This window comes from Mangifera indica, unplaced genomic scaffold (assembly GCF_011075055.1).
Source record: "Mangifera indica cultivar Alphonso unplaced genomic scaffold, CATAS_Mindica_2.1 Un_0086, whole genome shotgun sequence".
Classification (NCBI taxonomy): domain Eukaryota; kingdom Viridiplantae; phylum Streptophyta; class Magnoliopsida; order Sapindales; family Anacardiaceae; genus Mangifera; species Mangifera indica.
In genome coordinates, this window is record NW_025401178.1 from 58,814 (window position 1) to 83,341 (window position 24,528).

The following is a 24,528-nucleotide window of genomic DNA, read 5'->3' on the forward strand; positions in this document are numbered from 1 at the left end:
ATTACTATATTTGATAAAATTTAGTAAAATTTGACAAGTATAAATAATCTTTTTAGGTAAAAGTAATAAAAAATATTTGTATATTATTTTAAGAATAATTATTGTAAAAAATATTTTTTATATTATTTATTAATTAAAAATAAAATTATAATATAATTAATATTATTTTAATAATATTTTAATACTTAATCTTAATATTATAATAATAATAAAATTATTTTTATATTAATTATATGTTATTATTAATAATAAAATATTATTATAATATTTTTTATTTATAAATAAAATAAAATAATATAAAAATAAAAAAAATAATATTTAAAACCCGATAACCAAAGGCATTTGGTTTGGGTTTTTTAAGAAAACCTTGATAATATATCTTTTATTCCCTTGTTTGATTTGTCAGTAATAAAATATTACAGTAATCTTCTATTACCAATGCTAACGTGGTAGGTAATATAAGTGGTAATCTGATTATCACATTTACCTTAGATATTTAAAAATATCCGAGGTAATCTTGATTTTATTATAATTATATTATTATTTATTAATTTTTTGAGACAAAAATAAATTTATTTTTAATTAATATGACAAATAATATAAAAATAATTATATTTAAGGGTATTTAAGTAAAATAATTTACTAGTGATCTTTTATTACCTTTAACTAAATACAATAATTATTTATACTTATCAAATTTTATCAAAAATAGTAATCATTTATACCCAGTAATCTTTTAAGTAATCTATTTTTAATATAATCTATCTATTTTGATAATAAAATATTACTCTAACCAAACGTCTCTTAAGAGAAATCTTATAGATATAAGTCACTTTCCAATTCGGATCTTTTCGGAACTCTGAGGTGTTAGATTTGTACTTCTACAAAAGACAAACCAAATCCATTTTCAAACATCAAGCAACACAATAGTCTGGCATAAGATGGTATACAGGCCTCCACACAGTTCTTATTAAATTACAGTTTTTAGTGAACGTCGATGGAAATCCTAAATTTTCTTTCTACAGGGATTTTCCCATGTCAATTTTTTACCGAAAAAATGGCCATACCTCACACTCCACTTGGTGCTGACATCCGAGTAAGACGACATATCACTCAAGTGGTGATGCATTCTTTATAGAAAAGGCATTGGCATCACAGTATATGGCCACTGAATTTGAGAATACAGCAAGCACAATCATGAAAACACTAAGGATCTTGTCCTTTTTTGTTGCTGTGTGGTGTTGATCCCTGAAATGGCCAAGGAAGATAGTGAAATTAATAACAGATTTAGACTGAAAAGAAGTTTTAACCAGAAAGCTGTGTATGTATTTTTAGTATATAATTGAATATATATAAGATGTGTTTTTATGTGATTAGATAATTTTAAATTAAAAATAAAATAACACTCAATCATATAATGATACATCATTTATAATCTTAATTGTGTACTCAAATGTACGTGCACATAGTATTACTATGTGAGAGCAACATTTTTTATTTTTTTGTTTGTGCAACAGTTTCCCAAGTTATTTCTATGAAATTTCATAGCGACACGAAATTTACGTGAGAGTGATGTTACGTATATATATTTTTGAATATATATTAGACATACAAATAATATGTTATCATATTATTGAGTGTTATTTTATATTTAATTAAAAATTACTTAATTATATGATGATATATCATCCGTATATCTAATTTGATATTTAAAAGTATGTATAGGTGCTTTTATTGTTTACGTGGAGTAGGGCTAGATACGAGCCGAGCTAAGCCCGAACAGGGCCCAACTCGTTTTCAGTGAGCCCAAGCTCAAGCTTGGGCTCGGGCTTAGGCTCAGGCTCGCCGAGCTCGCTAAACATATGTTCGTATTCAGTTGGTTTCATAATTTTAGTGTTCAGGTTCGGTTCGCACTTAGCTCGGGTTCGCTTTGGGCTCGTATTTCAAAGAACAAACAGTGTCGTTTGTTCTAAGTTAAATGTTTTTTTATTTGAGTGCTTGGATCGCGAGCCGAGCTCGGCTCGCTTAACTGGTGTTCGGATTCGCACTCGTATTCGTTTTTTACTTAAAATTCAGACTTGTGTTCGGGCTTGGGCTCATTCAAGGCAAGCTCGGGCTCTGGCTTGGGCTCGTTCGAGCAAAGCTCGTTTCAAACCCAAATAAGCTCACTTCGAATCCACCCCTAACGTGGAGAAACAATTTTTTTTTCTCCAAAGAAACTTCTCCATGTTGCACGGGTGGCCCTTACAATAATTAAACATGAAAACTTATGCCAAATCCTAGTCTAGTATGCAAAGCTTGATATAAATTTTTCAGAATTTATAGCCGAAGTTTCGATTTCAGAATCAAAAACTCACCTGAGCGTAATGGCAGCAGGAAAAATGTAACCAAGGCCAACTGCAGCAGTTGCTCCAGTGAATTGAAAAGCATCCCAGATGCTGGGGATGAAATTTGAACCCAAAAAGATAACAGTGATGAGCCCTGTGGTGATCAGTGCAAACCGCATATTAGAAGACGCTAGAGGCCTTGCTGAGGGGAAGAGGAGGCCATCCATGTTGAGCCGCAATGGGTAGAAGACAATGGGGAAAACAAGCATGAGGTGAGCAGCATAACTAGCACGAACTGCATCGTTAAGTAGGGAGCTGTAGGGAATGCCGAGGTTAGTGTCAAAGTTGGCAAGCACATCATCAAGAGTATTGTCACCAAATAGAAGGAACCCACCCAAAGAAACTTGTCATTATGTACACAGATGAGCAAAAAGCAAGTGATGTACGCACAACTTCTTTAGTCTGTGTAGAGTCCTCGAGTTCATTGTCCATACTGTGAACTGCAAAATAAGCATTCAAGAGATCAGAGCTAGAAGTAAAGCACCCCCCATTTGATTGATGGGAAACAGCGCTCTCCAGAAGGAAGTTTCAACTAAGCTAGGCCTTTGAAGAAAAAAAAAAACCACATCATCTGTGTATCCAATTGCGTACTCAAAAGTATGTACATGTAGTATTGCATTTTGCAAGAATATACAAGATTAGAAACTAGTCAGGTTATATCGGTGGTCATCCCTATATAACCTGACCAGTGTCTGAATCTATAGGTTGCCCCTGTATAGTTGATCATCCCTTCTTGGGGTTTCAGCACTCTTGTGATCTACTATCCACTTCTGTAACTTGATCTTATTCTCAATATTAAATCAAATTCTAATGGTGTTTATTATCAATAATTAGATATTAAGTAATCAGCTTGCTTATCATTGTAGTGGCAGATGTATGCTGTCACCAGAACAGGGACTACAGTGAAGAGCTTAAACACAGATGGCAAATCAGTTACATCAGGCAGTATTCTGGGCATCTGTATCCCTCCACTGATCAACTTCACAATTGAAATGCCCACAGTGATTACAAGAAACACAACAGCCAGTGCAAATGAGAAGGCGGATGTGAATTTTAAAGAATCTGCAGCCACAAAATTTGACAAAGTGAATGGGTAAGGCTAAAAATTTATGCAATAAATAGAATACCATCTTCAACTTAAACTCCACAATGACTGAACAGATGTATGAGATTCTGATGATCAGACAATATAAACAACAAAGATAAAAAATTCAATGCTGCCACATATACCAATGATTCGTAAAGTGTATGCATGCCAATATTATTTTAATGAATATTAAATACTATCCTATAATGGATCATTTTATAATACATATGAACATATGGATAAAGATCACCTCATAGTTACCCAATAGTTGCCATCCCTATCCATGTGACCATAAGGACCAGGCACTAATACCTTTCAATAGATAGAAAATTCCTTTACAAAGAAGTATTGTTGATATAAAAAACTACACAAATGCTGAGAAAAACAACAAGGTGGGGGAGACAAACAGACAATGATTTTTCACCACTATCTCAAAACCCAGTGTCGAATGTAATTCCAGCTTAAGGGAGGTTCGCAGGCTGTTTTTTTATGTTGCCAAAAAGTAGTACATATTATCAAATTGATTCAAACACAATAAACAACGTATTCACATCCAAGCAAACACGGCCTAAAAGATGCTTTATTTGTATATGCATCACTAAATTATGAAAAGATACAACACCAACTTATATGTTAATTCTATCAAATGAAGGAAATTCATTACCAATTCGCTTGAAGCGTGCCAATGGAGAAAAAATGCCAAGTGTTACAATAAGAAGAATACAAGTACGCCCATTCCACCAGTGATCTCCAAACCACCCTTCAAGAAGGCCATAAAAGTGAACTCCGCTTGAAGATGTTCCAGACAGCACATCACCTTCAATATCAATTAATATACAATACTTACAGCTTAAGTGTGAAAATCCCCCAAAAAAAATCATAGAGGAAATAAAAAATTCATTCAAAGCAAATTATCAGAACAAAGCAGAAATGAATATAAAACAACAAATAAACATGAAACAAACAGTAAAATATAGCCATACCAATGATAATCATGTATACGACGAGTACACCAATGTTGTTGACTAAAACACAAACTTGCACCAAAATCTTTCCACACTTCCCAAATGCTTCCCCTATAAGACCACCATAAGAAACTGATTTCCCTACCCAACTGAACCTAAGCAACAACTCGATTGAAGCATCGGTCAATATGTCCATAAAGATGATCAAAGCAATCCCAAGACCAAGACCGAGCACCTTCAGGGTAGCAGGCAGGGCCATGATTCCAGCTCCAGCAATGGTAGTTGATAAATTAAAGACTGCCCCCAGTAAATGAAGATCCATTAAATTCATCAAAACTACCCTCTTCCACCTGCTTTTCAGGCAACAAAGGAGCCTTCTCATCAACAAGCTGTTTACCCCTCCTTGATTTCTTCTCTTCTACTGAAATGTTCCCAACCGTCATCTTTCTACAGCCAAATTTCACAAAATCTCAGACTTCAGTTTTTTAGTACACCCCAACAATATCTGTATACACCAAAAACAAAATTAGCTTCCAATTCATAATCCAGTAACTTTAAAGACCAACTTCAAGTTTATATGTGATTTTAACAGTCCTAACCTGTGATATTTCCAAGAGTTAAAGTGAATATGATGAGTACACGGGCTGACAAAATCAATCCTTTTCAGGCAACGAAGGAGCCTTCTCATCAACAAGCTGTTTGCTCTTCCTTGATTTCTTCTCTTTTACTGAAATGTTCCCAACTGTCATCTTTCTACAACCAAATTTCACAAAATCTCAGACTTCAATTATTTAGTAAGCCCCAATAATATCTGTATACACCAAAAACATAATTAGGTTCCAATTCATAATCCAGTAACTTTAAAGACCAACTTCAAGTTTATATGAGATTTTAACAGTCCTAATCTGTGATATTTCCAAGAGTTAAAGTGAATATGATGAGTATACGGGCTGACAAAATCAAGCCTTTTTAGCTCAAATTAATATAATTCTCATTTACAACCAGAAAAGAGGGTAAAATGAGCAATCCAGTTCTCGGTAGCTGTTAAAACGGTCACCAATTGAACAAAAATAGATCAAATAAAACAATTCAGAATGAAAATGATATTAGTCAAGAGAAAGACGATATCCAGATATAAATCAATAGTTCTTATTTCAATCCTAAACAAGTCCGAATCCAATCCAATCCAATTCAATACGCAGAGAATCCGGACTGACACGAAACAGGGATGAAACTAAGGAGTTTAGAATTGTCAGATATAAGAAAATGTTGCTGTGAAATCTTCAACGGGACGAAAACTAAAAGAGAAGAGAGAAAGCTACACGTAAACAGCCTCTGATTTGACCTCAGCTTGTACGTATAGGTTTATTATCTGTGCGGTAATAACTGACTCACTCACTCACTCACTCACTGACTGAGTCACTGTAAGTTTCAATTCGTCTCTTCTCCATTTATTTGCCGCGCGAGGAAGCTTGACTTGAGTTTGAAAAAAATATGTGCTACACGTGGCAGTCTTCTATAGGTTGTATAATTTATTTTAAAACTTTCTTTTCATTTTTAAAAGCCATGAGATATTTTGGTCTACTCTATGTTTCAGTATTTTATAATTTATTTCATCAAAATTATTAAATTAAAGAATCAATTATTTTATATTTAAATTATTAAATTTAATCATTTACTACCGTATTTAAAATAGTTTACGAAAATAATTTAATTATAAATTATAATTAAATTTTGGAAAATTAAATTAGTTGTCAAATATAATAAGTTTAAAACAAAAATACTCAAATTTAAAGGATTAAAATGAAAATACCTAAAAGTCAAACAACTTAAAAAAATTATTTAATTATTTTTAAAAAATACCAAAAATATCTTTCATATCTTTTATATAAATCCCCACCATTTATATATTTATAACACCATTCAAATTTTCAATTTTACTCGATATTCAACATTATGGATTTGTTTGTTTTTTCTTTAAATTTCTAGAGCATCCAAATCATAATCTAAAAATTAGAAAGATTAGTTTTTAAAATTATTGTATTTAATGAATTAATTATTTTCCATTATAATATAATATATTTTAATACAAAATAATCAATTATTTATATTATCATAATTCAATAATCATAAGACTGTTAAAATGACATTTCAAATTTCTCGTATAAAAGCTAAACTATCGAACATATCAAATATTTTAACACAAATAATCAGCTTTTTAAATTATTTGTCAAACATCTACAATGATATTATGATTGTTTATAATTCGATAATTATAAATAGCATCAAATATATAATAATTAATTATCACATAATTAATTATTTTTATGATTATAATCAATAAAAAAAAAATCTATAATGAATTAATGGTTATTTAACTCATTAGTTTCCCTTTTTTATGTCAAACCCTCTTATGACGACTCTTTTTCTTCAGGGTTTTTTTTTTTTTTTTTTAAGTTTTGAAAATGTGATGATGGGATTTTTGATATATATATATATTTTGGAATGTTTATATTTGGTATTAAATAATTTATGAAATTACCATTCAAGTGGGAATGTACAGACTATTTAACCAAGAAAAATGGAGGAAAACATTGAATTTGAAGTTGTAAATGTGTGACAAGGTTGACAGACAGGCCTGCAATATTTATTAGGCCAAAAGACTTGCTCGCAATCGGGTATACTGAAACCTTAAAGTTTTATACTCTAATTTTTTAAATTTTAAATATTCACCTATAAATTAATTTTTGTTAAAAATTTCAGTTTACATTAGAGATAAAACTATTATTTATTTAAAAAATAAAAGTTTTATCACATTTTTCTCTTTCGATTTAAAAATCTCACAATTTTTCTCACTCAAAATTTAAAAAGTAACTATTTCCCCTTTGACATTTTTCCCTTTTCTTTCGGATGATTATTTGTTGTCTCCAATTGTTGGTTGTACTTTCTCTCAGTCTCTCTCCCTTATCTCTTCAACTGTGTCTTCGTTTCGGTCAAAGATGGTCAGAGAGAAAAGAGAGAGACCAAGAGAGAGAGAATACGAGAGGGGAGACGATTGATGGCTAGATACGACAAATTGTTGTTAGGAAGAAGAGAAAAATACCTTAAAGAGAAAATGAGTATTTTTCAAACTTTATATGGCGATAAATTGTGAGATTTTTAAACTTAAAAAAAAAATGTGATAAAATTTTAATTTTTTTAATAAGTAACAATTTTATCTTTCATTTTAATTGATATTTTTTATAAAAATTAGCTCATAAATAAATATTTAAATTTTTAAATATTAAAGGATGTAGTTTTTAGATATCATTATAGCTTGGGTGGGAATAAGTCTTTTGGCCTGCTTATTACAGGTGTAATTTGATTTGTCTTTTAATCATAATTAGGCATGCCGTTACAGTGTTTTAAATTGCATGAAGGCCAAATAGTATTCCCGCCCAAAGTTTGATAAAATGCTGGTTTGACCCTTTCAGTTTGAAAAACAAATTTCACACATGTCTATTAAAGTCGACTATTTGCTTTGATAATCAAAATGTATTTATGTTATTTGATCAAAGGCCAAACGACTATTTCCCACCCAAGGTTTAATGTTTTCTTAAATGTTCTCTCTTTAACTATAGAAACATCAAACACCCACCTATGATCGGTTAGATTTAACAAAACCCTAATGCCTGAAAATTTTATCTCTTTTTGCCCCCCTAAACTTTAAAAACTAAAATTTTCCCTCAGTCTAAGTTTTAAAAAATGGCAGTTTCAACCTAGAGTTTGGTTTTGAAATCTCCGACGACCATTCCGACTCCATTACCGACGACCTCTCCCTCCCGAAGCAGCCTCTTCTTCCGGCGAATGCTTTCCTCCCATTTGGAGGCTCGATTGACTTCGTCTTCGCCTTGGGAGACGAAGACGACGGCTTCGTCTTCCCTGACGAAGACGACGGCTTCGTCTTCCCTGACGAAGTTCTTCGTCTCCCAAGGCGAAGACGAAGTCGATCGAGCCTCCAAATGGGAGGAAAGCATTCGTCGGAAGGAGAGACTGCTTCGGGAGGGAGAGGTCGTCGATAATGGAGTCGGAACGGTCGTCGGAGATTTCAAAACCAAACCCTAAGGTGAAACTGTCATTTTTTAAAACTTAGGCTGAGGAAAAATTTTAGTTTTTAAAGTTTAGGGGGGCAAAATAGAATCTATTTTAATTTATTTTTAATATTATAGCAAAAATAATGATTTTACCCTTACCACCATTAGAGTTTTGTTAAATCTAACAGATCATAAGTGAGTGTTTGATGTTTCTATAGTTGAAGGGTGGATGGGAACTTGAGAAAACATCAAACCTTGGGTGGGAAATAGTCGTTTGGCCTTGATCAAACTAACAAAGCTTGTCGAGATATCCATGTTATTTTTTTTATTTTTATCAGTGAATGCCTTTCCACTTTAACAGAAAATTTATATTAATTTAAATCAAATTTAAAATAAAATTTTAATCGAACCAATTTCATATTTTAACTCATCAATTTAAAGTTGGCTCTTTTAAATTTAAGTTGATCTGATTCAAACTCGATCTAAATCAAATTCAAATCTAAACTCATTAATTATTATTTTATTAAATAATATAATAATAATATATCATCATATAATTAAATAATTTTAAATTAAAAATAAAATAATATTCAATCTTATAAATATATATATATATATATTATTTATAAATATATATTTAAAAAATTGCAAATAGGGTCGAATACAATTTCTTATATAATAGATGAAGTCGAACCCACTAAACGGGCCAAACCAAACTACAATCCGAATCCGTATCCATTTAATTTGAAACCGGAATATATTCCAAGTTCCAGCAACTCCACCACTATGGACAAGTCGACGAAACTCAAACATACAGAAATGACAAATGTTCATGCGCACGTGTCAGATTAGTCTCGTATCAATCTGCCGCAAACCTCTAACTAGTGTTAACAAAATTTCAATATTAACCTCCATTTTTGGTACAATAATTTAACAAAAAGGAAACTCCTTAGGGTTACCGTCTGTTTCTTTTGCTTTCCAACTGTGTGAAAAAATCGAGGTACAAGCGTTTTCGTTCTGCTCTTTTATTATTTTAGTGATTTTCTTGAGAAAGTGACAGAAAATGAATTGGATTTGTTCCCAAGATTTGTTTGGATATGTTGGCTTTGAGCGTTTTTCGCTTCTTTGTGTTTATATTTTGTTTATTGATGTGAATTTGTGAAGTGGGTTATCGATACTTTCTAATATAAGAAAGTAATCAATCATTGAATGTGGGACATTCTTTTGTTTTTTATTTGAAATATAGTACTTATTGATTGTAGCGGTTAGGAATTTTCCTGGGATGACAGCTTAATATGTTTAAATTTTGGGTGTGTGTGCGAGAAGTGGTGTAATATGTGTTCTGTAGAGTACTGCTAACGCAATTTATGTGAAGTAATTATCTGATATGTGGGTTAGCTTTGTGGGGCGAAGTTGGGTTGCGGCAATAAATGGACGTGTGGGTTAGCTTAATATGTTTAAATTTTCGCAATTTATGTGACTCTCCATCTGCACACGTCCATTTTTTTATGAACGAGGTTGTTATTTTGGCAAGAATTGGTTTCATGATTGCTCGGAATTAGTTTTCACATTTTCACTTGCATAATTGTTGTTTTTGGAAAGTAAGTGGGCCTATTTGATGTGTGAAATGTGATATTTGATTGGTTAAGTGAGGTTGAGCTGTGGAAAATCATAAGAAGGATAAAACACAGGCATATATTGACTGTTGTTTATGAGTGCACATGTAATTTTGGAGTTTTAAATATTGTGAATACTAAATCCTGATTAATGTAATGTAAGAGTGGTTTCAATTGTGTGGGCATTTCTCTGATCTATGTGTGCCTTTTGTTAGTGGATATCAAAGTGATCTATCCAAGAAAGAATTAGATTGGATGCTGATTTAGACTAGCACAGATGTTGTAATCCATATGTTCTTTGCGAGGATAGTTTCTGTGAAAAGTACTCCTTTAAGTATCCTTGCTGAAACTAAATCTGGCTGTTAGTCCTGCTATAGCAAATTAGATTTTTCTTTATTAACCTATGGCATGTTCATGTAAATAATAGGCTTTGGAATATCTAATGATGTGAACTTTATACAAACTTTCGAAACTTTTCTGCCCGTTATGGGCTTGGATGTCATTGAATCTTTGTTTGTCCTGGTAAGGACTCTGCTTGTTGAACTTGATCCTGCAAAATCCTCAAAACGGGGATGTTTTATTGCTGCACAAAGCAAGATGACAGGGTTAATGGTGCTTTTTATGCCAGTGTTCTGCTTTTAAGCATACGTACAATCTATTGCAATGAAAAAAGAAAGATAAAATGGAATATGAAAAAAATAAAAGAAAGTTCCATTTGCTGTAAAAAGTTCAATATCTCAGTTCTTCTTTTCTTTTTTTTCCTCTTTCCTTACTGAGATTAATTTCTCTCTTTTTAATTTTCAGGTCTTGGGATTGGCAGCCTAAGTAGACCACTGAAATGGATACTGATATGGACAGGGAAACAAATGTCTCTGTTGTTGTCAATGTTGGTGATCCGGAGGCAGAATTGAATGGAGTTGACTTATTTGAAGGGATGTCATCTAATGGTGAGGTGGTCGGTGACCTAGGAAGTGCCAGCGAGGTTATAAGCAGAGTGGAATTAGATATAGCTTGTTATTCAGAGAAATTAGTGAACTTAGATATACTTATGATGTATGTGGCAACCAGAGAAAATGAATTTGAAGCATTTGCTTCAGACAGAGAGCATATCCTGGCTGATTCCCCTGAGAAGGCTCTGGAATTTGATTTCTTATCTGGAATACTAGATTCAGAGGTTAGAGAACTTGAAAATTTCATGAATGCTCTTGAAGTAGATATTATCAATGCCCGTGAGCTCATATCTTCATTTAGGCACTTGGGAAGAACTTCCATGAAAATGGAAGAGAAGTTATTAGATTCTGAAAATTCATTGAAGCAATCACGGGAACAGATATTCGAAATTAAAAAGCAATCTGCCCAGTTTCATAGGACCTTGTCATATCTTGATGAAGAAGGAAATTGTAAGCTATCGATTCTATTGACTATGTCTTATTTATTTATTTTTTGTTTATCGGGCATTGTTTTAAAACGAACTTATATTGAAATTCTTATAAATGAGACTGGTATGCATCTTCCAATGTGAAATTGGATTATGCATGGCTGAGAAAATGCTTTTTATTTGTTTATTTAATTTTCTTTAATTTCAAAGGACACTATGGGCTTTAGGCCTTGGCTATATAAGAGAAATAAAACACAGGCTGTAGGTATTGACTTAACTCTTTCAGAGCATTGTCATGCTTTACTGGCAATATTATCCTGCTTCTTGAAAAATAAAATTGCATGGTACATAAAGAAATTGTTGTTTCATACTTATCAGAAAAATAGAAGCAATGCTATTTTCTGATCATGTGCCTTTTTAATGGCAAGAAAAGACTTGCAATACTTAAGCGGAAAAAATTAAAATCATTGCCTCACCTTTTTATTGCATGACTATTGGCAGGGAATGGTGGCAAGGGTACAAACTTTTCAAAAGGTAATCAAGTGCTGAATGCGAATGCAAAAATAAAAATGCAAACTGCTGAACAACAAAGGCATTTTTTGAGAATGTTAGAAAAATCTTTGGCAAGAGAGATGGATCTTGAAAAGAAGTTTGCTGAATCAAGACAAATTGATGAGGAGCTGAAATTGAGACTAATCTCTTTGGCAAGAGAGATGGAAGAAGAAGCTATAAATGCTTGTGAAAGGTTGTTTGAGGCAGAGAACATTGCTGAGATCCTGAAGGGAACTTCTAAAGAATTACTTGGTCAACTCCAGCTTGTTCGGTTCAATATGAATGGTTCAATTCAACGAGAAACTGAGCTAAGGTCAAAACTTAATAGTTCAATGGAACAGTTGGAAGTAAAAGAGAATGCCTTGCTGAAGCTAGAAAGCAGAAATGCAAAACTCAATGACTTGCTTCTAGTACAGACAGGCCGCTCAAAGGAAGCTGAAGATAAATTAAGTCTTGCCAATTCTGAGAACTTCACTTTGAGGGAGAAGGTAGACTCACTTGAGAAGCAGCTAAAAGAAGGGCAGCATAAGGTAGATTCTCTTGATCGGCAAATGAGGGAAAGTGATATTCAGCTACAGCACGCTGTTGCATCTGCTGAAGCTAGCCAGGAGAAGCAAATTATGCTGTATTCTACAATCAGAGATATGGAGAACTTAATTGAGAATCTGAAGTTGAAAGTTACAAAAGCTGACAATCGTGCTGATAATGCGGAGGACAAGTTAATTGTATTATCTGAAACTAATGCTGGGCTAACTGAGAAATTAAGATTTTTGAGGGATAGACTTGAATGTGTGGAGGCATCTTTGCATCAAGTTGAGGAAACCAAGTTGGCAACTGCTAAGGACATTGCTATACAAACAAAAGTAATAACGGATCTGTTAATGCGACTGGCCATAGAAAGAGAGCGCCTTCATCAGCAGGTGTGGAGCTTCTTTCACTGTAGATTTGTTTTCATGCTCAAAGTTAGTCTTAATATTTTTGTAGTGTCTATTGTTACCAGACTTGGTTTGTTGGTTTAGCACTTGGGTAATAGAAAGACAAAGTATGAAGTGCTTTATAACCATCAATGATTTATATTGACAATGGAAAATCTGATGAGAAATTGCATTTCACAGCGCAGCAAAGCCTAGATAACCTTTTACAGTGTACCGGTCATCTTTCACCTTACTCTATTTTTTAGATATGACAAATCAGAAATTCTTGGTACTCGATGAATTATTTATGATTTTAACTTATTTTGAACTGTCTGTTTTATTCACTTTGGATGTTTTCATAGTTCATATGATATCAGATACAAATATTGCTGTTCTACATTTGTACCAACTTACATTTTCTTATAAGATTTTCTTCACAGTTTAAAAGGAACAAAATTTGGATTTTGTTGTGGAAAGTTTCAATTGTCATTGGGAATAACAGAGGTTTCACCTTTTTTTAAATTCAGATCAAATACTTCTGACTGAAAAGTATTTTATATTGTGACATGCAGATCTCTTCATTAACATTGGAGAATAAAGCCATGGCAGTGAAGTTGCAGCAGACTAACAAAGACCCTGGTATTCTTATGCATGATTCGACTATTGCTTCTGTGACAGAAAGTAAGGAAGAAGTAACTGAGTTGTCAGCTGCCATTTCCGAGGTATTCATTTACTAATTTTTTTTTTTTAGTTTTCTTAATTAGTTAATTGCACTTTTAATGATTAGAAGTAGATAATTTACCTTATACTTTCATTTTTCATTTCACATACACCAAGTCTATGCAAACATCAATTGTGTTTCTTATAAATTTGATAGCTTCTTTTTTTGGACCTTGCTTGAATATGGTGTGCTGTTAGGGTATCTCATATATATTCTCCTCCTCTCTTTCCTTCTTGCTGTTAATAGTTGTAGTTCAGTGAAAATATAGTTATGCTAGTTGGGGGTCTAAACTAATTGGACCTACGAATTTTTGGCTGATGGAAAATTGATTTTAGCTTTCTGGCAGTGAAACAATGGATATGTGGTTTGTGTATCTATACTCATAGGTTTATCTTTTATTAAGTTACAGGCCGTGATCTTGTATCATTTCTGTTTGGCATTCCTATGCCCTTTTATGCATTTAATTTTGAGCTCCTAATTGGTCTTTACCTCTATTTCACATTTACTTCATTTTGTACAAATTGGGATGGGAAAGAAAATCACCATTACTTTACTAGTAACCCCTAAGGTTCCCATTCTATGTAGAAGGAAATGATTTTTTAGCATCTTTTGATGAACTATTAGTTGATGGGATCAGAAGGCTTCAAATGCTATAGGCCTAGACCTCGTCTTTTCCATTCCACTCTTTTCATTGTTTCTCTGAGTACTAAAAATGTAGTTACCATAAACTGTTTTTGTGTTTTGTCTGTTTCCAGCCTGAGAATACTCAGAAAAATGAATCTATTGATAAGATTGAAGTGGCACCAGTAGACTTGACATCTGAGCATGGAACTGTCAGGACAATAGCTGCAGGAATTCTTAACTACAAGCATGTCTTCAGGGCATTGTTTATTGTGCTAGTTTCTGCAGCAGCTTATTTCTTCATAAAACAGAACTCCCAATTTTGATGGTGATGCCAGTCCCAGAGTTTGTCATGGCCTGGTTACGAGTAAAGAAATTTAAATGAAACATTGTGTAAGCATCATTTTGAGGTTGATCAGCAACTAGTCGATAAAAACAAAACAAAACAAAATGGTAGGAGAGGAGAGATATAGTTGATGAGAAATTTTAATCAGTTTCTTGCTACACATATCTGGCATGGAAATCTGCATGAGAATTGTTTTTGTATTCTCAATTGTCATCTTTTGTGCAGCTCTGAAACTTTCGATTACAAATGTCTGCCGAATCAGCTGGTACAAAGAGGCTAAATTCATGGTAGAGTTCTCATTCCACATGTTCAGGAAGAAACTTTTGACCCAAGTCAATTGGGAAAACACCTCCATTTACCGGAGCTGGTTTCATTCATGGAGAGGTCATTACTGGGAAGTTGCTTGCTTGTATTGTTTTGTCCTTGGCAAAATGAAAGAATTTGAGTTTTTGTTTCTCTGTAGTTGTCAGAGCTTCATCTTTTTTAACTATAACAATGCAATTACTATGTGATTTTACCACAAATGGGCAATGCAAATTTTGGTGTAATGTTGTAGAGTAAAATTGAAATTTGTATTTTCTAATTATTGTATATCTGAATGATGAAATCTGAGATCTTAAAATCATTAATGTTTTACTGCAACTGTTTGTATGCCCCATTACATAGAAGCTTCAAACAAAACTGGTAACTAGTTCATGACCCACCTCTTGTTGGCCATGACTATCTTGGTATCGCATCAGATTTAGACCTGAAGATGGTGCTGTGGCTTCATACGACCAGATCTTGGGATTCGAACATTGAGGCAGAGCCATTGTTGGAGCTATGAATGAAGTCCTCAGCTATGGAAGGGCTGGTTAGCACCAAAAATTTTTCTGAAATACAATTGATTGGGATATTTTGTTGTGAAACTATAGATTGCACATCCTGATTCTGGGCTCATATTGTTGCTTATTTTCTTCTGTACTCTCATTAAGTAAAAAGGCTGCATCAGGCACATACCCAGCCCTCTTCATTTCCCAGTTTAGTAAACCAAGATTCTCATATATCTTTTCACATTTGGGATGAGCCTTGTCCCCAACAAGGAATGTAAGCACCTCATCTTTTACCTCAATCCAGCTGCAACCAGGCTCTTTTTTAAGCCTGTTCTGCCTCATCATCTTCCTCACATATGAAACTTTGCCCCACATACCGGCATTAGCATAAATATTTGATAGTAGAATATGAGCGGACGAGTCCTGTGGATGCATTTGCAAAATCGAATTGGCTGCCTCTTCTGCCACATCAACATCCCCTTGGATCTTACAAATGCTAAGCAGAGTTCTCCATATAACATCATCGGCTCCAAAAGGCATCTCTTGAATTAGTTTTAAAGCCTTGCCAACTTGGCCTGACCTTCCTAATATATCGACCAAGCATGAATAATGCTCCAGCTGAGGATCTAAGTCATATTTACATAGCATTATCTTGAAGTAGTACAGCCCTTTTTCAACAAGTCCCATGTGAGCACAAGCTCGGAGCACTGAGACAAAAGTTGTGTGATTTGGCTTCACATTTTCATGTTCCATGTTCTCAAAAACCTCGAGGGCATCAACTCCATACCCATGCTGAGCATAGCAAGAAATCATGGCATTCCATGTCATAAGGTTCTCCTTTGGTGCTTTATCAAATGCTATCCGTGAGTCTTGCATGTTTCCACACTTTGAGTACATATCAATGAGAGCTCTGGATATATAAACATCTGACTGCAATTCTTCCTTAATTACTTGTGCATGAATTTGCTTGCCAAGTCCAACAGTAGCCAAATTAGCACAAGTATCTAGAACTATAGCATAAGTGAAGTTATCTGGCTTTACACCCATTTCCAACATCCTCGAAAAATATCTCTGAGCATTTTCACTTTGTTTTTCTCCTGAGAATCGCGAAATTATTGCATTCCATGAAACTATATTTCTTTCTTTCATTCTGTTGTGGATCTTCTCAGCTTCCTCCGTCAATCCACACTTGCAGTACATATCAACAAGTGCGCATCCAACAAACCAGTTCAACCCCATTCCTGATTTGATAGCTCTGTTATGGATCTCCATGCCATAATTCAAAGCTTGCTGACTGGCACAAGTTTTTAATATACTGCCATAAGTGAACTCATCAGGTTCAATCCTTGCACGGAGCATTGAAACAAAATAGGATAGTGGTTTCTCTTCATTTCCATTCTGCTCATAAGCAGCAATAATTGCATTCCAAGATACAGTATCCCTTCTTTCCATTTCATCAAAGACACGACAAGCTTCAGTCAGAGCTCTGCATTTACCATACATGTCTATAATGGCATTTGCTACACAAATATTTAATGTAAGAGAACTCTTAATAGCAAGCCCATGTAGTTGAAGCCCCTCCAAATACCCTTTAATCATTGCACAAGCACTAAATGCCCCTGATAAACTTGTATCATTGAATCCAAGACCAGACTTTGTCAAAAGGGAAAATAACTGCAAAGCTTCATAGCCTTGACCATTTCGTACATAGCCAACAATAATGGCATTGTAAGATTGCAAATCATGGTTGGGTAATGCGTTAAACAACTTTCGAGCATCTAGGATATCGTAACATTTTGCATACATGTCCAAAGTGGCAGTTCCAATAACAACATCCGACCCAAAACTGTTCTTCAAAGCATGGGCATGCAACTGAGTACCTAACCTGAATGCAGAAAATCCTGCACTCAACTTGAGGAGACTAGCATAAGTAGATTGACTAGCCTCAATTCCTTCCTTCTGCATCTCCTTGAATAATTCCAAACCCTTGACAAAGTCATCATTCTGAGCACAACCAGTTATTACAGAACTCCATGAAACCCTATTCTTCTCAGACATTTCACGGAATAGCAAAAGCGAATCATCCAATTTCTTACACTTTGCATACATATCTACCAATGCAGTCCCTGTGTCCACATCCCTATCAAAACCCGTTTTCATCGCAATGTCGTGAACCTGAACCCCCATATCATAGTCCTCTAATATTGAGCATGCTCTCAAAACAAAAGAAAAACTTCTCCTATTATATGCCACACCTGATCTCCCCATCGCCATAAACAAACAAGTCACCTTGAGACAATCCCCCGCGTGCAGAAACCCTGAAATCAACGAATTCCATGAAACTACATCTCTTTCAGGCATTGCCTCAAATAATGAACTTGCAATCTCCATTTCCCCACACGCAGCGTACCCAAAAACCACTGCATTCCAAGAAACAACATCCCTGTCGGGCATTAGATCAAACACCCTGTGTGCAAGCCCTAAATTGGAGCATTTTATGTACATCTGGATTAAACAATTGGTGACAAAGATTCTGGGCTTGTATCCAGATACAATCATGCGAGCATGGGCTTGTTTACCTGGGTTTTGCACTCGTTGGTGCGTACACGCTTGGAAAATGTGAGAGAAGGCTTTTGTTTCCCATTTTGTGGGGACTTTTGTTAGCTTTTCAGGTGCTGATGAAGAGAACGATGAGATTAATATTGGTTTGTATAGGGATTCTGATAAGAGACTTGTTACACGAAGATAATTTCCCATGATATTTGTAAGTCATGCTTTGGCGGGGTTTTTGACCGTTACTAAAAGAGTCTGGGAGGTAGGGACGAAGCGGTTGTGTCTGGTTAAATCTAAAACTATCCACTTCAGCCCAGTTTACGGTGCTCACGGGTTGTGCTGTATCGAAACCTATCAATTGACAGGTCTTATGGGCCGGTTGGCCCAGAAGCACGAGTAGTCTCATGGCACAGCTAAGACCCCAAATCGAACTTTTGTAGGTCTTTAATGAACCGATCCATATGCCCCGCCAGTTTAGCACATCTTGCAATTTTACAGATCGTGCCCTTTTAGGTCGTATAAAAAAGAAAAGGGGACTGGACTGGGCTGTGCTACAAGCCGATTCAGTAGGGGTGTTAAAAAAAATCTGATTATCAAATCAAACTAATTTTTAAATTAAAAATTAAATCAAAAAATAGATTATTTAAAAAGTAGTTTAAACACTAATTTAAAAATATAGAAAAAAACGATTTTTTAATTCGGTTACTGATTTGTCAAAATTTTAAACCCAGATAATCAAACCTTACAGCTTTTAAAAAAATTGAATAAAAAATAAACAAAATATTAAATATATTTTTTTAAAAATTAAAAAAAAATAGTAAAATAAAACAATCCTTTAAAATTCAATTCAAAACGAGTTAACTAAAAATTCAATTCGGTTAATTAATAATTTTTGGTTTGATTCAAATAAATTGATCTTTAAATCAATTCAATTTCGGTTAATGATTTTTTTCGAATAAAAAATTTAATTTGATTTAAAAAATTGTCAAATTAATTCAATTAATCGGTTTGGAACACCCGTATAATTCGGCCCCTTGACATGTCAAGCTTGAGGCATTATCATTGAAGGACACATTTTACATGAATTCATAAGGACAAAAGTTTTAACATGGCAAAAAGGAGACAGTTCCAAACAAAATAAAGGGTCTAAACAAGTCTAGCCAAATAGAAAAAGTTTTACCTACAGATTATTTGTATAAATAACTGAAATTCCAAAATCGCCCTAACATTACAAATCAATCAGTTCCTAACATAATTATAATATCATAAAATAGTAGAAAATAAAAAAATTAATGTTCCTATCTCAATAAGCTTACCAACAATTCATGAGGCCAGCTTATGTGTTGCATACAATTTATGCAGCTCAATTGCTGACTTAATTTCAGCTGTTTCCTGTATGAAATTCTGGCAGTACCAAATTTTCTGAGAATTCCGCTGAACACTAGCCTTACAAGGTCCAGCCGGTAACAAAAGCAAAAGGCGTTGAGTATAGAGCTGAATGCGGTAGCAGAGCAGCAATGCTGCAGGTTAAGCAGTTGACTTACCATCATACCTCCTCCCTATTTGTTTCCAAAATGAAACATAGTGGCTGCACAAACAATGCAAGCCATACACTGGCTGCACAAGAGCATAACTGTAATGCAGTTAAGTTGGAAAGGCCAACATAGGAGCACACTAGCTTGGGACGAGATGAAACATGGGATGCAGAGATCGATCCAAAAAGCTCTGGATGTTACCATAAATACAAGATACAAATTTGTTTCCAACTAACCGGGTTTTGCCTTTTTCTCTTTCTAGAGGACGATTTGGGAGTACTGAATATTTATTTTAACACTATAGATTGCACATCCAGGTTCTGGACTCATCTTGCTGCTCAAGTTCTTCTGCCTCCTCATTGAGCAAAAAATCTGAATCAGGGACATATCCAGACCACTTCATTTCACCAATTAGCATGCCAAGCTCCTCATAAATTTCTTCACATTTCGGATGAGCTTTATCCCCAACAAGAAATGTATGTACCTCATCTTTTACTTCAATCCAGCTGCAACCTGGCTCTTTTTTCAGCTTATTCTGCCTCATCATCTTCCTCATACATGAAACTTTGTCCCACATTCCAGCATTAGCGTAAATATTTGAGAGAAGAATACAAGCAGAGGAGTCTTGTGGGTCCATTTGCAAAAGAGAATTGGCTGCCTTTTCTGCCAGATCTACATTGCCATGGATCTTGCAAATGCTAAGCAGAGTTCTCCATATAACATCATCTGCTTCAAAGGGCATCTCTTGAATAAGTTTCAAAGCCTCTTTAACTTGGCCTGACCTTCCTAATATATCCACCATGCATGAATAATGCTCCAACTGAGGATCTAAACCATACTCACTCAGCATTATATTGAAGTAATGCATCCCCTTCTCAACGAGTCCCATGTGAGCACAAGCTCGGAGTACTGAGACAAAAGTTGCATGATTTGGCTTCACATTCTCATGTTCCATTTGCTCAAAAACCTTGAGGGCATCATCTCCATAGCCATGCTGAGCATAGCCACAAATCATGGCATTCCATGTTACAAAGTCCCGTTTTGGTGCTTTCGCAAATATTATCTGTGAATCTTGCATGTTTCCACACTTCGAGTACATATCAACGAGAGTACTGGATATATAAACATCTGATTGCAATTTTTGTTTAACAATTTGGGCATGTATTTGCTTGCCAAGTCCAACAGTTGCCAAATTAGCACAAGTATCAAGAACTGTTGCATAAGTGAAGTTATCTGGCTTTACGCCCATTTCCAGCATCCAAGAAAAATATCTTTGAGCATTCTCACTTTGTTTTTGCCCTGAGAACCCAGAAATTATTGCATTCCATGAAACCAAAGTTTGTTCTTTTGTTCTGTCATGTATCTTCTCTGCTTCCTCCATCATCCCACACTTACTGTACATATCAACAAGTGTGCTTCCAACAAACCAGTTCAACCCCATTCCTGATTTAATAACTCTATTATGGATCTCCATACCATAATTTAAAGCTTGCTGACCTGCACAAGCTTTTAAGACACTGCCATAAGTAAATTCATCAGGTTCCATCCTTGCATGGAGCATGGAAACAAAATAGGATAGCGTTTCCTCTTCTTTCCCATTCTGTTCATGAGCAGCTATTATTGCATTCCAAGATACAGCATCCATTCTTTCCATTTCATCAAATACATGACAAGCTTCAATCAGAGCTCCACATTTACCATACATGCCTAGAATGGCATTTGCTACACAAATATTTGATGTAAGAGTACTCTTAATTGCTAGCCCATGAACTTGAAGCCCTTCCACATGGCCTTTAATCACTGCACATGCACTAAATGCTCCTGATAAACTTATTTCATTGAAACCAAGACCAGATTTCTGCAAAAGCAAAAATAACTGCAAAGCTTCACAGCCTTGTCCATTTCGAGCATAACCGACAATAATGGCATTGTAAGATTGCAAATTATGATTGGGCAAGGAGTTAAACAACTTTCGAGCATCTTGTATATTGTTACATTTTGCATACATATCCAAAGTGGCAGTTCCAACAATTGCATCTGAAGCAAAATCATTTTTAAAAGCATGGGCATGCAACTGAGTACCTAATCTAAATGCAGATAATCCTGCACACAACCTGAAGAGACTAGCATAAATGGACTGACTAACCCCAATTCCCTCCATTTGCATCTCTGTGAACAATTCCAAACCCTTAACAAAGTCTTCATTTTGAACACAACCTGCAATCACAGCACTCCAAGAAACCCAGTTCTTTTCAGAAATTTCTCTAAACAGAAAAAAGGCATCTTCCAAATTCTTGCATTTTGCATACATGTCTACCAAAGCACTACCCGTTACCACATCCTTATGAAAACCCATTTTCATTGCAACGCTATGAACCTGAACCCCAACATTACTGTCCTCCAAAATCGAACACGCTTTCAAAACAACAGCAAAACTCCTCCTATCATATGCAACATCCACTCTCCCCATCTTTATAAACACCTCAATAACCTTCACACAATCCCCAGCCTGCAGATACCCTGAAATCAATGAATTCCACGAAACTACATCTCTTTGGGGCATGGCCTCAAACAATGACTTCGCAACCCCCATTTCACCACACGTAGCATACCCAAAAATCAACGCATTCCATGAAACAACATCCCTCTCAGGCATCTTATCAAACACCTGATACGCGGAGTCCAAATTGGAGCATCTTATGTACATTTGAATCAAACAGTTGGTGACAAAAATAGTGGGTTTGAACCCAGATACCATCATGCGAGCATGAGCTTGTTTTCCAGGGTTTTGCGCTCGGTGATGGGTGCATTCTTGAAAAATGTGAGAGAAGGTTTTCGTATTCCGGTTGGTAGGTGTTTTTGTTTGCTTTTGTAGAGTAGATGTAGAGAAGGAACAACTGGGTACTGCTTTGTATAGAGATTGCGATATGAGTGAGGCTAGCCGAAGATGATTTCCCATGAAATTTGGAAGTCATACTTGGGCGGGGTTTTCGACCGTTACTTTCGAGTTCAAGATCATGAGCCTCAGCTCCTCAAAAGGATTCTTCGACTAAACGCACCGTTCTCAGTTGTTTTTTTATTAACAGAGGAGTCTTTATGAGATAATATAATATAATTAAATAATAATATGTATCTTAAAATATATTAAATTAATATAATATAATAAATATATCATATAATATAATAGATATTATGATTTAAATTGTATATTTTTTTATAGAAAATAATAATATAATAAAAATATATATGAGAAATTTTTAAATTTATATAAGTGTTTGTGACATTTTTTAAAATAATAATCTAACAAATAAATTTTTTATTATTTTATTTTTAAAATTAAAAGACATATCTTATAATACGATATAATAAACAATACAAAAAATTAGTTTTTTAATATATAATATAATATATGATTCAACTATTACAATTGTATTATATAAGACATAACAACTATAAGACAATATACTAAAGACATGTTTATAAAAATAAATGATAATTTATATCGGTACTTTAACTAAAACTATAAGAGAGTGGAGACCAGTTAAACTGCAATTGAGCCAAGTAGAGTAGAGTTAAGTATTGTTTGGTTTGAGATTAACTCGAGTTTGATATAAAAACGATTCACTTGAATTCGGTTTAAGTTTAGGATGAATACAGTTAATTCAAGTTTGGGTAAAAAAATTTAGTTAAACCTTATAGTATATATATTTATCAATTATTTTTTATATTCAAAGTTGAGTAAGATTTTAGGGAGTAAATACAAAATTTTAAAACTTTTAAGAATTTATTGATAGTTTACTTAAGATAAACCATCAACACGTCTCCAAACATAATCAAGATTAGAATACGAGTAGTATTAGATATACAACTTTATATATATATAATGATATATCATTATATGATTAAGTAGTTTTAAATTAGAGATAAATAATACCGAATCACATAATGATATATTATTATTTGTATATAAAATTATATATATTATTTTATACGTATTTTAATTAATAAAAATTTAGATATTGACATCTTGGAGCCACTCATGTAACCATGTAAGAGATGGTTAGACGAAATAAAATTTACCTATATATGGGTGGAGAAAGAAGAAATAAAATTTATCTTTAAGATTGAATATGATTCAAATAGATTTGGACTCAACTCGTCATTTGGATCGAATGAATCAAGTTTGAAACAAAGATTGAGTTTATTTTTATAAACGAATTGAGTTTAAATCGATTTGAATATTTAAGTTTGAGTTAGGTTTAAATTAAATCTAAAATTAAGTTATTTTTAAATCGAATTCAAATATTAATTTTACAAATCAAGTTAAGTTTGGGTTAAAAGAAATTTTCAATCATCAATCTTAAGCAGACCATCGTTTGGACTTGACTTTCAATGAATTTAGCCCTATGTTAAAATATTCTTAAACAAAACTTCCAGGACAAAAACGTTATTAAAAAAAACTCTATAATATAAAAGGTAATTCAACCAAAACTTAGGGATGGCATTGAATTATTGCCAAAAAGTCTTCATTATCCAACTTCCAGGATGTTTCCGTCTACTTTCTGTCAAAAAGAAAATTTTGCAGAATTTAAAGCATCCTCATGCCACCTTCCTCCCAATTTCCATGGTAATTCATTCATTTTCCTCTGAACTTTCCCTGAAGCTTCAAAGAAATCTTCCCCACTTCACACTTCCTATATATCCCACACATACAACTGCCCTCATCACCATTCTCATATACGCCATTGGGTCCATCTGTTGTTCCCAGGATGAAATTCAGATCACTGTGCACAACCGTGCTGCCCCTCAGTCACGCCGTCCCCGTCGTGTGCATAAGTGATCATCAGGGGTGGCCACAGCGAGTGCTCTACTCCGACGAATTGATATTCAATTTCACCGTCATTGCTCCGATGCTAATCTTGCGGCTTCCGATGACATACATCGATGGAAATCTAGTACCGACAGTTA

The 24,528-nt window shown here is 34.2% G+C and overlaps 3 protein-coding genes and 1 pseudogene across 7 annotated transcripts; 1 reads left to right on the forward strand and 3 right to left on the reverse strand.

Moving 5' to 3' along the window:
* Window positions 1–914: 914 nt before the first annotated feature.
* On the reverse strand, window positions 915–4,936 carry LOC123207548 (annotated as a pseudogene).
* A 4,389-nt stretch (window positions 4,937–9,325) lies between these two features.
* LOC123207545 (WPP domain-interacting tail-anchored protein 1-like) lies at window positions 9,326–15,208 on the forward strand. 5 transcript variants are annotated; one of them, XR_006500377.1, is made up of 6 exons: window positions 9,326–9,512; window positions 10,933–11,528; window positions 12,008–12,978; window positions 13,545–13,694; window positions 14,449–14,767; window positions 14,886–15,208. XR_006500377.1 is itself a non-coding variant. In XM_044625055.1 (5 exons), the coding sequence occupies exons 2-5, from the start codon at window positions 10,967–10,969 to the stop codon at window positions 14,638–14,640; spliced, it is 1,875 nt and encodes a 624-aa protein (XP_044480990.1). In that variant the 5' UTR covers window positions 9,326–9,512; window positions 10,933–10,966; the 3' UTR covers window positions 14,641–15,208. The 5 variants fall into 5 exon arrangements, 3 of the variants coding, with proteins under 3 accessions (XP_044480990.1, XP_044480992.1, XP_044480991.1); XR_006500376.1 differs by having other exon boundaries at window positions 14,449–14,707; XM_044625055.1 differs by having other exon boundaries at window positions 14,449–15,208.
* A 51-nt stretch (window positions 15,209–15,259) lies between these two features.
* Window positions 15,260–18,479, reverse strand: LOC123207544 (pentatricopeptide repeat-containing protein At3g02330, mitochondrial-like). Its single transcript, XM_044625054.1, has one exon. The coding sequence runs from the start codon at window positions 18,227–18,229 to the stop codon at window positions 15,569–15,571; it is 2,661 nt and encodes an 886-aa protein (XP_044480989.1). The 5' UTR covers window positions 18,230–18,479; the 3' UTR covers window positions 15,260–15,568.
* Window positions 18,480–19,188: 709 nt separating this feature from the next.
* Window positions 19,189–22,619, reverse strand: LOC123207539 (pentatricopeptide repeat-containing protein At3g02330, mitochondrial-like). The gene has a single exon (XM_044625048.1). It carries the CDS (start codon window positions 22,517–22,519, stop codon window positions 19,859–19,861), a length of 2,661 nt encoding a protein of 886 aa, XP_044480983.1. The 5' UTR covers window positions 22,520–22,619; the 3' UTR covers window positions 19,189–19,858.
* Window positions 22,620–24,528: the final 1,909 nt, after the last annotated feature.

Excerpts from the sequence above, each read along its gene's own strand:
- LOC123207545 (XM_044625055.1), top strand. The coding sequence starts at position 10,967 with ATGGATACTGATATGGACAGGGAAACAAATGTCTCTGTTGTTGTCAAT. Across the intron at positions 12,979-13,544 it reads GAGAGCGCCTTCATCAGCAG|ATCTCTTCATTAACATTGGA; the intron begins GTGTGGAGCTTC and ends TGTGACATGCAG. Across the intron at positions 13,695-14,448 it reads TGTCAGCTGCCATTTCCGAG|CCTGAGAATACTCAGAAAAA; the intron begins GTATTCATTTAC and ends GTCTGTTTCCAG.
- LOC123207544 (XM_044625054.1), bottom strand. The coding sequence starts at position 18,229 with ATGGGAAATTATCTTCGTGTAACAAGTCTCTTATCAGAATCCCTATAC.
- LOC123207539 (XM_044625048.1), bottom strand. The coding sequence starts at position 22,519 with ATGGGAAATCATCTTCGGCTAGCCTCACTCATATCGCAATCTCTATAC.